This window comes from Scatophagus argus, chromosome 22 (genome assembly GCF_020382885.2).
Source record: "Scatophagus argus isolate fScaArg1 chromosome 22, fScaArg1.pri, whole genome shotgun sequence".
Classification (NCBI taxonomy): Eukaryota; Metazoa; Chordata; class Actinopteri; family Scatophagidae; genus Scatophagus; species Scatophagus argus.
In genome coordinates this window covers 17,076,875-17,091,726 of record NC_058514.1, presented here as the reverse complement: position 1 = coordinate 17,091,726, position 14,852 = coordinate 17,076,875, and the positions used below count along the sequence as shown (strand labels likewise).

General features: G+C 43.2%; 1 protein-coding gene across 2 annotated transcripts in view; it reads left to right on the top strand.

Annotated features, from left to right (window-relative positions):
• Window positions 1-14,852, top strand: part of braf (B-Raf proto-oncogene, serine/threonine kinase) — a 31,601-nt gene that overhangs the window by 7,848 nt on the left and 8,901 nt on the right. The window contains exons 4-15 of one of the 2 annotated variants that reach the window (XM_046379501.1): window positions 1,751-1,854; window positions 3,110-3,212; window positions 3,336-3,484; window positions 4,472-4,591; window positions 6,232-6,391; window positions 9,176-9,215; window positions 10,201-10,320; window positions 12,258-12,394; window positions 12,477-12,594; window positions 13,299-13,383; window positions 14,499-14,675; window positions 14,756-14,802. In XM_046379501.1, the coding sequence (XP_046235457.1) occupies window positions 1,751-1,854; window positions 3,110-3,212; window positions 3,336-3,484; window positions 4,472-4,591; window positions 6,232-6,391; window positions 9,176-9,215; window positions 10,201-10,320; window positions 12,258-12,394; window positions 12,477-12,594; window positions 13,299-13,383; window positions 14,499-14,675; window positions 14,756-14,802 (1,360 nt within the window). The remainder of the gene's footprint in view (window positions 1-1,750; window positions 1,855-3,109; window positions 3,213-3,335; window positions 3,485-4,471; window positions 4,592-6,231; window positions 6,392-9,175; window positions 9,216-10,200; window positions 10,321-12,257; window positions 12,395-12,476; window positions 12,595-13,298; window positions 13,384-14,498; window positions 14,676-14,755; window positions 14,803-14,852) is intronic. The other variant, XM_046379502.1, reaches the window with a different exon arrangement.

Sequence of the window (14,852 nt, the reverse complement as noted above, 5' to 3'; positions counted from 1 at the left end):
ATTCAGTATTGATAATGGTACCCTGTTTTGGTACTCTACTCTGTGTGTAATATTAAAAATGTAATTTCACTACAGTATACAGTGTAACACTGGCATTGCTTCAAGGAGAAAGTTGTTCAAAGACCTGGGAGAAGCTGGAGAAACTGTTTTACTCCGCACTCTACTCAGCCTGGATGACAGCACTAAATTGAATAAACTGATGGAATATGTGCACAGTATTGGACGAATATATAAACTGGCAGTAGGCTAACTATGCCAAACAGAATGCCAAACATCCCTGTTCCCCGCAACATTTTCCAGCTCCTCCTGGGTGATCCCAAGGCTTTCCCAGGCCAGATGGGATATGTAATCCCTCCCGTGAGTTCCGGGTCTGCTTCGGGTCTCCTCCCAGTCTTCAAAGGGAGCTGGCAGGAGTCTTCTTAATCGAATGGCTGAACCACCTCTGTTGGCTCCTTTTGACACAAAGGAGCAGCAGCTCTGCTTTGAGTTCTTGCTGGATGTCCAGGCTCCTCACCCTGTTTCTAAGGCTGAGCCCAGCCACCTTATGGAGTAAAAAATCGTTTCATCTGCTTGTATCTGCCATCTCGTTCTTTCAGTCACTACCATAAACTCATAGCCATAGGTGAGGGTTGTGACATAGATTGACTGGTAAATCGAGAGCTTGGACTTCCGTGTTAGCCCGTGTTACCACTGACACCGCGCAAAGCCATCTGTCCATCACATGCTACCTTTTCCCATCACTTGTGAACAAGACCCCAAAACACTTGAGGCAGCAGCAACCCCAGCCACTGGGTTCTGCCCACAAATCAGAGCTCCTCAGCTTGCAGCAGTTGTCTGCCGGCATCTTTCCCTCAAGCCACAGCAGCAAGTCATATTATTTGTTCGATATTTGCATGAAAAATTCTCCAAAAGGCACCAACACAGCTGAGAGTTCAGTAACTCACATTTGTTGAGATGAAGACTAACAGACAGCTCTTGGCTAGCTGACACCTAAAGGGGTCATGCCCTTAATTATGAACAACTTTAAGTTTTAATTTAATCTAAAAATAGTAAAAATCCCCGCAAACGGTTGTCAAGAAAATGAAAATTAGTTACAGAGACCAAAACTGTTTTTGTGCCTCAACACTGGCATGCTCTTAAAACTCGGCACAAGCGTCCACTTGGATTCACGGATGAACTGAAAAAAGTGTTCTGCAAAAACACTTTTGCATCCGTTATTCAGTACCATAACTGAGAAGAAGTGACCCTAACCTGCCATGCCCTCCTTGAAACTGTGCTGATTGCATGGCTCTTCTGTGCCACCGGATGAAGATGTGTGTGAATGTCTTTGCAGCAGAATCTGTATTTGAACCACTGTAGTCAGCCTCAGACTCATTGGTTTTGCTGATGCAGTCACTGCATATGAGCCTGGACAGTCAAGGGTGTAAACTGCAACTTGACTTATGATAACCATGAGGCAGTAATTGGAGTTGAACAGGTTACAAAGAAAGAGAACCGGTTGGTATTGGTAGTAAATCATTGTATGCTGATGGGATTTGATTTTTTTGATGACCAGGGAAATGAATGAGCACAGATGAAAGCCCCAGCACACTTTAAAACCACGATCACTGAGAGTAATGGCCACAAGGAGCATTCAGCTTTGCTGTTGAAAGTTTCAACATACATGTGGTTGTGTCACCTCATTTCCTGTCTGACGATCAGCCTACCATGCTCTACCATGCCAGCTCAGTGAGTGTTGTGCTGTGCTCAGGTCCCGGCCCGTTGTGGGATGACTGTGCGAGACTCACTGAAGAAAGCTCTGATGATGCGAGGCCTCATTCCGGAGTGCTGTGCGGTCTACAGGATACAGGACGGGTATGTCTTTCACTAACATTCTGTACTGAATAGACAGCTCTGTAGAGGAGGCAAACTAATAAGCCATATAAACGCAAATGGATATTCTAGGATGGAATGCTAGAATACTGTACTCAAGTACATGTACTGTTATGGAATTTTAATCTGGGAAAACTGCTATTGTAACTAACTATGCTATAAAAGTAAAAAGCATATCAGTGTACTGAGTAAACCTTGCTGTTCTACATTTCTAAACGGGGAATAGGGAAAATGTTTAATGATAATACATGATACTACGCTTATTTTAAAGAATAGGTGAAAATGTAAATTGCACTTAATGTCAGTGTATACAGTAGTAGCAGAATTAAAGTGGCAAACATGAGCACTATTGTCCAAACGATGAATTCTATTTCCATGGATGGCACTTTGCAGCCTGTGCAGACAAATAATGATCAGTTCCGCAGCCGCCGCCCCCAGCGGTACCCGTAGGTGAAGGTTGGGACTGGAATCAATATAAACTTGACAGCCGCTTGCATATTAAATCAAAGAAAGCTTTCCGTGCACACGTCGCATCACGCGCAGCGCTGCGTTGCCAGGCATCGCAGTGGTTGTTGACGTTCTCATCGCGAGGGGGTGAGTTCGGTGATTTCTGAACAGCATTCGGTGAGTCTGGGTGCATATTGGTTCTCAAAGACCCCTCCACTCAGCACATGTGTTTTGGCGCCTAAACCAAATCAAACCAAATTAGCGCCAAATAAGCTCCATTGTTTTTGTTTAGTAGCTGTAGTACACACAGTCACACAAAACTAAACTGCAGGCGTGTGGTCAAAATGTTCCCAAAACGTTCTAGAACTGTTAGTATTTTAACAGTAATTTAATTCTTTTTTTGCATTGACACTGTTTAAGTGTGAAATGAAAAGTTCATTTTAATTTGCAGCGTCATGAGAGGGTGGGTGTGGGTACTGCGACACAGAAGATGGAGCCGTGATTTGAGATTGAAGATTTTTAAATCAGGTTTATAGTCTGAGTTTCAGAAACTTTACTCCCTTGCAGTCTTGTGTAGTGCAGATTTGTTGTTAGGAACCAGTTATTTACAAAAAACTACATAAACCTGTGCAACTCTTGGTTTTCATGAATGAAATCTCGACGTTGTAGCTGTTAGGGTGGTTTTCTGCTGGAAACCGTCGTGGCCATGTTTGCACAACTTTTAATATAAAGCTTAAACCAACAGTATTATGAGGTGTAAACAGTTCCCCTCACTGTCCCTCTGATCCAGAGAGAAGAAGCCGATTGGCTGGGACACAGACATCTCCTGGCTGACAGGAGAGGAGTTACATGTAGAAGTACTGGAGAACGTGCCGCTCACCACACACAACTTTGTGAGTATTGTCAGACCGAAACCCGAGTCGTGACTCCAGTGACGAGCATTAACCTTTACACACACATTCTGCCCAGCCTTACTTAAGCCTGATTGTGTCTTTGTGTATGTGTTTGACCGACAGGTGAGGAAGACCTTCTTCACACTGGCCTTCTGTGACTTCTGCCGAAAGCTGCTTTTCCAGGGTTTCCGCTGTCAGACCTGTGGCTACAAGTTCCACCAACGCTGCAGCACAGAAGTTCCCCTTATGTGTGTCAACTATGACCAACTCGAGTGAGTCACACACAGGGAAGGAACCGTGATGCTGTAACCAGCAGGAGATCACTGCACTGGACAGCGTTGTGTTGTCATAGTGCAAGAATCCCCTTTGTGATCTTTGATTTTAGTAGCGCTTGAAGTGGGCCATTAGTATTGCATTTTACTTAGTCCCACCTCCTTCTGATTACTGTAAGCATCCGTGATTTAGTGATTGTACATGTTGGACAAAATCGGCCTTTTCACTGCCACAGTGTGTGAGCTAGTCTCTCTTTGTGTGTCACTGGATTGTCTACACTAAATTGAAGACAGACTTTAAGCAGTTTGACGGTTTTGAAAATCGTCTCGTGAACTGGCCTCGATTATCCAAAAAAGCTTTTTATTTTTAGGGGGCAACTCCACATATTTTTGTTGAGGAGTGCTGCTGCATATGTAAAAAAAAAAAAAAAAAAGCCTCCACCATCTGCTAAGGGTGCTGTGTGACACCTGATAAATGTCTTCAAGTCATGTCAATTGAGGGCTTGAGGGTTGTTGGTTGAAACTTAATTTAAAAAACATTGTTTCTGCTGTTTCACTTTATGGGAGGTGAAAATGCCCTTTAAATGTGTAGGATCCCTAAATATCAATAATTTTTTATTATCTAAGCATGTCGGGCAGAGTGACACTTGAGTTCCTAATAACATTTTACATCTTTATAATACAGAGTAATACAATAGGTGCTTGCTTTTTGGACCATGGTTTGCTATTTAGTTTTGGCTCTTGCAGGGAAAAGGTTTAGGCACTCTGATCTTGTCTTCTGATTCAGTTCAATTATATAGCTCCAATTCACAGCAAAAGTTATCTCTTGATGCTTTGCAGTTAGAGCAGGTCTAGACCAAACTCTTTAATTACATTTTGTAATACAGAATTCAGTTCTAAATACAATATCAGTATACCCAAGTTGAATTGTGTTGAGTATTAATTAATTAAATCAAATAGGTAACCTTGATGGTGTGATTTTTGCAGCTTGTTGCTTGTGTCCAAGTTCTTCGAGCATCACCCGTTTACCCAGGAGGAGGTCTCTTCAGAGGGAACCACCCCTGTGTCTGAGGCCTGTCCATCACTTCCACCATCCGACTCCACCGGGTGAGTATCCTTCAACAACTATGTGTGTGTGTGTGTGTGTGCATATATGGATACATGTAATGCCATAACCCAGTGCTTCTCAATTATTTTCTGTTGCGCCCCCCCCCCAGCAAGTAGAAAACAATTCGCGCCCCCCCCCGCCGCGACTATAAATAATAGTAATAATAATATGTAATAATATTTAATAATATGTAATAATAGGATGCTAACAATTCTCGCTGGTTTACTGAAGTAGCATTCACAAAGCGGGATGATTGTTGGCAATATTCGGCACGTTTTGGCTGAAAAAACTCCAGCGGCTTATCAGCATGATTGGGATGTAATGTCTTCAAGTGGCGCCTTAATTTATTTGGCTTCATGCTGTCCGCTGCCAACATTTTTAGACAGTAAACACACTGGTCTTTCCTCGTCTCCAACTGTGGCCACAGTGAAGCCAAGCGCTACATATGCTTCGTCATATTTCCTCGTCTTAGCTTTCGGGTGAGTTACTTTTGTCTCATTATCTTCGTCTCTCTCCGCCTTTCTTCTCATCCCTGTTAAAAATTTCTTCATGTTGTCTCTTAAGGGTTCGCTTACTGCACTTCCTGCTCGGTGCAAAAAAGCCGCTACACCATAGAGCTAATACTCCCTGCGCACACTCTGACAATGAGAGCGCCACTGCCAACTACTGTAGTGGATGTGCAATTACACTTTATTCTAGTACGGCAAAAAAAGCATGTTCCCCAGGGTCACACGCGCCCCCCCTGGCATCGCACCGCGCCCCCCCAGGGGGGCGCGCCCCACTATTTGAGAAGCACTGCCATAACCCAAGTGGATGGCATAGTAAACAGGAACATCTGCACTGAGTATGAGCTGGAAGTCCCAAGGTCAGAATGGACGTCTTGTCGTCACCTCCTAAGGTGGTTGAGAATGACCAAGCTAAGATTCTGTGGGACTTCCAGATCCAGACTGACCATCTGGACATTGTGGTGTTTGAACAAACAGCGGAGGAAGGCAGTTGTGTGATAGATGTAGCCATCCCAAGCGACATTAACATCAAGAAGAAGGAACATGAGAAGCTTGGAAAGAAGGGCTAGAAAAGGTGAGGGAAAGCAACAGTTGGGCCTGTGGTAATTTGGGAACTGGGGGCTGTGAACCCCAAACTGGAAGAGGGGCTTCAGCAGATTCCAGTGGTCTCTGCCCAGAAGAGTGGAGTCCTGAGAACCACTAAGATACTGCACAGAACCCTCAAACTCTCAGACCTCTGGTAGAGGACTCAGGCTTGAGGAAGACACACACACACCACCCCTAGAGTATTTATGGGTATGTATGGTTATCTGTAGAGACCCTGCTTTCCTGCTGTATTTTCTTACACTCTCAGGATGGATCTTATTCTCCTCAGGATGTTTCTGAGCTTCAGCGATTCTGACGAGAGTTAGCTGATTGTTGAGTGTCATTTACAGGTAGCAGTATTTGACTATCTTGGAATGAGACTCGGCAATCACCCATCTTGTACTCATACTGCACCTTTTAATGGTGCAGCAACTGACACATTCTGCAGAGTGAACCTTTAGGTACAGGGAGTAAGTGTGCATAAACATGAGCGGAAATCTGTTTGAACTCTGAATTTTGAATTTGAATTTGAATTTTTATCTTTTCAGGTCGATATGCCACACCACTTTGTCCCCGTCCAAGTCCATACCCATCCCACCCAGTTTCCGGTCCAGTGAGGAAGACCACCGCAACCAGTTTGGCCAGCGGGACCGTTCATCCTCTGCCCCAAATGTCCATATCAATACCATCGAGCCTGTCAACATCGATGTGAGTCTGCTCTCTTGTTCTCTGCTGGATGGCAGCTGATGTCTCTGATTAACATTATTTAACCAGTGGGAGGAGCTAATCAACAAAAACTGCAATTACATTTGTCAGCTGGGAAAGGCTCCAGCCATCCCCGTGACCCTGACGGATAAGCGGTGTAGAAAATGGATGGATGGATGGATGTATTGCACATACCCCACAGTAAAACCACCAAAGTAAAAACACTGTAAAATTATTGCATAGTCTCTACAACCGCAAATAGTATTGTTTAAAAGGTGGATGGATGTAGGGAACAAATGCATTTTTAAAGTGGTTGAGTTTACAGCAGGGAAGGCAAGAGCTCATACTCTGTGTGGAGAATATGGGATGGCTTGGTCATTTTCCCCTGAGCTTGTCTAAGAACAGTTCGTTCATAGATGGACTGGAGGGCCTGGCGATCGTTCCTCCTCATCACCTCCATGACGGTGTTTACCACACGAGCAAGCTTAGTTATTAGTTTTACAGTGAGGTTGCCATACCTGCTGACATCCCGTATCAAACTAAGCTCCCTTGTAGTCAAGTCAAGTCAAGTCAACTTTATTTGTATAGCCCATTTTTACAAGCAGTTTGTCTCAAAGGGCTTAACATAACATCAGCAACATCCCCTGCCCTTCGACCCTCACATCGACTAAGGAAAAACTCCCAGAAAAACCTTTAACAGGAAAAAATGGAAGAAACCTCAGGGTGAGCAACAGAGGAGGGATCCCTCACCCAGGACGGGCAGACGTGCAATGGATGTTGTACAGGCAGGAAAGCAATTTGCAACATGAGAAATGACATTACTAAAAAGATAAGCAAAACAAAATCTCAACGGTTTAGTTTCACTTTTTGCTACCACCTCAATATGATTTTAACATTTCACAAGTTATAGGAAATTTATAGTATTGAAAATTATAATGAACTGCTGTAACATTCATGTATTCTTTTTTTTTTTTTTATGTGATGTTGAGAATCACTATCATATCAGTTCGATTTCGGCCCGTAGGGAGAACCACCCCGCCCATAGTCGGTACATAGAGGAATGACAGGCAGATGTCAACAATACACATTGGGTTGGTCATAGAGCCGGCTACAGTTCAACTTGAAACAGCATGATAAAAGAAAAACATACCTTTGTCTACACCATACACTCTTAAAGTCTACACAAAAAATGAAGTCCCTGCCGTAAATGGGAACGCAAACTTTTGACACATTCATTCCAACTGAAAGTGTTGTCCAAGTGAACTCCAAGATACTTGTATGAGCTGACCTGCTTGATTGGTGTGTTGCATATGACCACAGGACTATGATTCCCCACCCCCACCACCCAGGGCCCCGCTGAAGAGACAGTTGAACAGAATAGTAAAAGACCTGCACCACCTGTCATCGTTTTGCATATGTAAAAACAAAATAGAGGACATCTCACACATCTGCAGACTGTCAGGGTATCCACTTAATAATCAGGCTCAGCACAGACAGAGCGCAAAGGTCTACACACACATTGTTTGTATTTCAACAAGACACCAACCGTGATATCTGCAAGCAGCTGGCTAGCAAAAGTTAGCTAACTGGTTACAAGGCAATAACAGACTGAATTAAGCGGCGCTCTGTTTAGCTGACTGTTGACTTCATCTCAGATCAGTCTGCGGTCTCATTTCGGTCTGTCCCTTTCTCAGATGTGACCGAGATATCGAGAGCAGCTGTCGCATGTAGTCATGACAGAGCCATAAACTGCTAACTTCCCGCATCACAGTTCACATGACTGTCATGACTCAAGGCAGCTAATGTAGCAGCTATCACCTACGTTACCTTTTGAACGACAGCCACCTCCTTTTTGCATGTTTTAGTAAGTCCACTTTGACAATTTATACGCTGTACACATTGTGCAAAATCCAAAATTTGAATTGTATGAATTTAATACATCATCCAACCTTGACTGTGCCTGTTCTTTAAAAGCACAGCCTGTGAGCAGCATGTAGTCAGTAATCTTAAACTGCATTCACTTTGGGTAAATACAAAATTTTAAATTTACCAAGTTGCCTTCACTAAGCCAGAACTTTTTAAAAAAAATTTTTATCCATAAATGAAGCTCAGTAACAGTGGTCTGCAGAGTGCATAACACAATGAAGATGAAAAGGCTAGCCTTGTGTTTCAGTGTGGGAAACACAAGGAATAGCTCTTCCTTGCAAGCCGGGTCCTGCTCAAGGTTTCTTCCTGTTAAAAGGGAGTTTTTCCTTGCTATTGTCTGCTTGCTCAGGGGTTCAGGCTCTGGGTCTCTGTAAAGCATCTAGAGACAATTTTGATTGTATAAGGTGCTATAGAAATAAATTGAAATTGAAAAGCTGAGATTTGGAATGATGGGGAACGATCTGAGTACTGCATTATCTGTGCCCTCAGCAAAGTTGCGCTCAAAGGCCCCTTGTGACATGCCTCTACCTTATACTAACCCTGCCTGATGGCAAATCTGTGCCTATGAATAAATAAAATCAGTTTTATAACGTAGTATAGAATTGTCATACATGTGATACATGTGTTGCATATAAATGAACTGCAACGAAGTACTTGTTTGTATTTGATTTGTTTGAAAAATGACAGCTTTAGTTTGTGCAACAGCTCTGACTGAATCTCTAGTTGTTCGTGATGCTTTCCTCTTCAGTTCTTTTTCCTTTTGTCTCTTGGTGTTCATAAAGTGGAGTCATAAAAGGTGTTTCCAACTCCCACCTTGTGCCGAGCTCTTTTACTCATGTCCGTTTGCGTTATTCCTTTCAGGACCTGATTCGAGATCAGGGATTACCAAGGTCAGATGGAGGTAAGGATCAAAGTAGGAGACTCCTGGTTCATTCTGTGTATTTTTATTTTTTTCCCCCACCATCCCGCATCTGTGTGCTCTTGGTCTTTTGTGTGTGTGTGCGTGTCAGTGTGTGTGTGTGTGTGTGTGTGTGTGGTTGTGTGTGTGTGTGTGTGGGTGGGTGGGGGGGGGGGGGGGGGGGGGATTTCAGACCTGAGAAGTTGAGTCAGTTCTGTTTAGTCTTGCACCCTCACAGTCACTGAGAGCAAAAGCTGACAACACAAATGTGTATTCAGATTTGTGGGTCAGGGTTTCTGGAAGAGCAGAAGGTCCACTTGATCAAACTTTTTTTTTTTTTTTTTGTTAATCTTATTTTGACCTGCTCTGCCAGGCCGCTCCTCAGGATTGTTAGGACATATGCATGTGTCTTATGATTTGTTCAGCTTTTTCGTTTAAGCAAAAAAAAATGAGCAAAAAATAACATGATGAAGAGGTTTGTCAGTGAAGAGGCCCGTGGTGGTCTTGCTGAACTAATTGTAGCCCTGGATTAATGGGAATGAAATAAAGCGCAGAATTAGACGCATCCAGCAAACATATATCTGTTCTCCAAAAGCATCAGTATCTCAGAGACTTTAGCTAGTTTCACTGCTGTGTAGAACTTGATTAAAGAACAAGATACAGGGTGTTAATTTAACAGTGAGCTTTTGAGGCATCAGACTTTTTTTTTTCCATTCAAAACAATCATGGGATTGTTCTCATTTCATTTCTGGAAAGAAAACAAATAAGACTTTTTTTTTCCCCCCAAAGTGTTGATGCTGACATTTAACCTCATATATCGTGAAGTCAAATTTAACCCCATGAAACCTGTAGATATACAGTATGGTAGGATGACTCTCCATCCAGCTCAGCTCAGCTCAGCTAAGCTAAGCTCAGCTGTGGTTGTTTATAGGTGAAAGGGGCAGGGTGAGTAGCAGTGATGGTCTGTCTGTTTCTCTTTGCCCTGCAGCCCCCCCGACCCACCCTGCCCGCTGCTTGAGGAAGCACCGAACACGGACCTCAAGCCCCTTCCCATACTCCTACCCCAATGACATAGTGTTTGATTTTGAGCCCGAGCCTGTTTTCCGAGGTAGTTAGGCCTCTGTGTGTTCCTGTGTCCTTCACCCCCCACCATCTCCCCAACTCCCCACACCAAACCCAGCCCCGTGTCACATCCACCGTGTGTCTCCCTCCTCTTCGTCCTGTTTCCCCCTTCCCCCCCTTTGTATCCTCACATGCTCAGTCGAACACCCATCTGACAGCTCACGGGTTACACAGAGACATCACCACTATTCTGATCGGATACTATTGCTTATGCGGGGGTGTGGTTTGATTCCTGAAATGCTTCTTTTGATTAAGTAATGTTAACTACAGTGAATGAGTAATCAGCATTTGTCCTAACTCCAGGCTTTAATCACTTTCAAAATTCATGAAAATGAAAATAACATTTTTTTAAGATGGCTGCTTAATTTAACAGAGAACACAATCAGCACGATTGACAGCTAAGAGCTTGTTTATTGTTGTTTTTTTACATGTATGTATATATATATATATATATATATATATATATATATATATATATAAACACACACACACATATAAACAGCTGTTTCAGACCCATGTTTTAGACTTATGTGTGTGCAAACAATTTTTTCTTCCTTTTTTTTAAACTTTATTAACAACACAGTAATATAAAATACACCAACAGTGTACACCGTTTTTTTTGAAGTGTTCCTGAAACATGAACCTTCCACCTTATTTCCTAGCTTAACTATAAGGATTGCTACATGTAGAATAACAATTTGTCACCATATGCGTTGTTTGCTCAATCTTAACACAGCAATACCAATCCCTTAATTAATGTTAACTAATTTAGATAGCTTGCACACCTAACTAGGCGGCAACTAGCTTGCAACCAATTAAAATATTTAAACAGGTGGCTAATATGTATAGCTAATATTCCGTAAATGTCTTTGGGAGGGCGGGTGGAGGGTTTCTGAGGTAGATTGCTAATTCTTTTCTTTTTTCCAGCATTGTTTTGCAGAAATGACATACTGAGGATTTCTTTAAGCTATTGTTTAAAGATAAACTCGTCGTGGCTCAGGCAGAAGTTGTATTACAGATATGGCTGACGCCTCCTGGCAGACATGCACAGTGTGTGTGTGTGTGTGTGTGTGTGTGTGTGTGTGTGTGTGTGTGTAAAGGGTGGTGGGGAGGGATGACGGGCGTCAACAAAAATTTAGAGGTTAAATTTGTCGCAGGACGTTTCACACCCAATCACTGTAATGGTGTTAAACAAATAAAATGGACAACGCGCAGGCAATTTAGTGATCCTCTTTATCCTCTTTTTAAATAAAATCCCACTTTGCTTGAGAGCGAGACAAGACCGAAATCTTCAAAAAGTAATCTTTGAGACCCGTCTCAAGACCAAGATGAGTCATGAGTACAAAAACACCAAAGAACCGCTCACCCAAACTATTTCACACTCGACGCTGCGCTTTTAGCTTCCTCAGCGGCAGTAAGATGTCGACGATTGTCCAGACAGACAGGCAGGCAGGCAGGCAGACAGACAGGCAGACATTTCATTTTAGATGGCTGGATGAATTACAGCTGAGTAAATTTGCATGCATCACTTGTCAGCATAACCAGCATGTAACCACCAGTAACATGTTGAAATGATTTCGAAATAATTGTTGTTATGTGTGCTAAGATAAGTTAAATTTGCTTGCGGTTTAGAATCAGTTAAAATCAGGATCCTTAGTAATCGTGACATTAACCGTTAATGATAAACTCTATCTGCTTAGACCATTAAATGACCTCCAACCAAACACCCCATCACTTCTCCTCTGCATGTGACCAAACACACACAACTAATACAGATGGCTCAATCCCTTTCCTCGCCCAAACCTCCTCTTTTCTCTTCAGTTTTCTCTTCTCAACTTTTTTTTTTCTTTTTTAAAACCAGTGTTTCTTATCCACCTCACCTTTTTTATCGTTTCCTTTATTTTCATCCATGATACCCTCCAGGCTCCACCACAGGGCTGTCAGCCACACCTCCTGCCTCTTTACCTGGCTCTTTGACCAATGTCAAGGTGCCACAGAAGTCACCCTGCCAGCAGAGGGAGCGCAAGTCATCATCCTCATCTGAGGACCGCAATAAGATGGTGAGAGGTTGCCGCAGGTAGTACTGTTCTCTTGAGGTTTATTGTTTTTGTGCTTGTGCTGACTGAGTGTCCTGTGGAACAGAAAACCCTGGGGAGAAGGGACTCCAGTGATGACTGGGAAATACCTGAGGGTCAGATTACTCTGGGTCAGAGGATAGGTTCTGGATCCTTTGGAACTGTCTTCAAGGGAAAGTGGCATGGTAAGTGTGCCGGTGTTTTGTTTCGGGACAGATTCTAGTTAAAAGTACTTGATTTAGTAACTGGATTCATCTGCGATGTTTCAGCCATCTTTTGCATTCAGCTCTTGATGAGTAAGTGAGATCATGATACGTTTTTCACCCTGGTCTTATGTTAACATCCTCAAGCTGTCAATCATGAATAAGCCAGTGAATTTCCTGTAGGTTTGTGCTTTCATTAAGAACTTTTGTATCAAGGATCCCCCTTTCATCCCCAATCCTGATGCTATCAGCTGTTATCACTGAACCTGTTTACCAGTGGAATTTTCCAAACGGGTGGTTTATGAACACTCTACAACTTTGAAACATGTTGCTGGCACCATTTTGGAGTGCATATATTTATAACAATTAGTGACGGAGTCAAACAGTAAATATATTGATTTTTATACTGCTTTTAATTGAGTATGTGTCAAAAAGCATTAGCAAATGATCACATTCTCTTTTATTTAGGTGTTACACAGCATCCAGACTTTTTTAAAAACCTTTTTAAATGTGTTTCTGTTTTGTGTTTGCAATACAAAGAAAGGGTAATTAAGAGGCGGTTTTAAATTTGAAGCGCCTCACTAGGCCTGTGAATCACACTGTGGAGAGGGCTCTGGGTATTTGTTGGTGTGTTTTGTTTTGTTTTTTTTATTTTTTTGCCTGTCATGTCCTCTGTCTCCTCCCAGGTGATGTGGCGGTGAAGATGTTGAACGTCACTGCTCCCACACCACAACAGCTTCAGGCCTTCAAGAATGAAGTGGGAGTCCTCAGGTAATGTCCGCCACACATACCGTATTTTCCGGACTATAGAACGCACCTGAGTATAAGCCGAACCCATCCACTTTCCATTTTACTATACCGCTTATCCGTCAGGGTCGCGGGGGAGCTGGAGCCTATCCCAGCTGACTACGGGCGAGAGGCGGGGTTCACCCTGGACTGGTCGCCTGTCAATCACAGGGCCAACACACAAAGACAGACAACCACACACTCACAGAGTATCCATTTAACCTAGCGTGGGATTGTGGGAGGAAGTGGGAGAACCCGGAGAAAACCCACGCAGGCACAGGGAGAACATGCAAACTCCACATGGAAGGGCCCAGACCGGGATTTGAACCTGGAACCCTCTTGCTATGAGGCGATAGCGCTAACCACTGCACCACCGTGCTGCCCATAAGCCAAACCCACCAAATTTAAAAAAAAAATAAAAAATTACATATATAATATACAATAATACATATATAGGCCGCACTTGACTATAAGCTGCAGGTGTCCACATTGTAACATGACATATTCAGACAGAAAGATTATTTAAATATTTATGAACATACCTTAACTGCTTTTTTCCAAACAGTGCCTGTAACACGACAACAGAACGGCAGTAACATGGCTGGTTAAAGAAACCAGAAAAATCATCGTCTTCCTCCTGCGCGCTGAAACCACTGAAGTTGTCTTCTTCAGTGTTGGAGTTGAACAGCCTCAGAAAGGCTCCATCACACACCTTCTTCGAGTGTTTTCCATGATGAGGGTGTGTGTGTGACGCGCAAAAGGACGGTTAAAAGTTACTCTTAAAACTAGCGTCTTCCTCTTCGCATCACCTCTTCCACCTGTCTGTCTCGCTTTTGCGCTTTCTGCTTAGAGCGCCCCCTGGAGGCCGCTAGCCCGTAAAAGTCTATAGATTAGCTGCATCGTTGTTTAGGCCGCAGAGTTCAAGGCGTGGGAAAAAAGTAGCGGCTTGTAGTCTGGAAAATACGGTACCCTTTAAATGAACATACTTACTTATAATATATGTACTGCATCTTCTGTAATGTACTACAAATGAACATCGTATCACTGATGACTGCAGTTCTGTAGTTTGATCAAGCAGTGTGTGTGTGTGTTTGCACCAGGAAAACGCGTCATGTGAACATCCTCCTGTTCATGGGCTACACCACCAAGCCGCAGCTGGCCATCGTGACCCAGTGGTGTGAAGGCTCCAGTCTGTACCATCACCTGCACATCATCGAGACCAAGTTTGAGATGATCAAGCTGATCGACATCGCCCGGCAGACGGCTCAGGGCATGGAGTGAGTCCCTCCTCAAATACAAAAGCAGTTAAATCTCACTATGTGTTCAGTTCTTAGAACTTTTCTCTTTTCCTCCTCAGTTACCTGCACGCCAAATCAATCATCCACAGAGATCTGAAGAGCAACAGTATCCTTTTGAAACATTTTACTCAGTCAGCTCATCTTTGCGTCACCCAA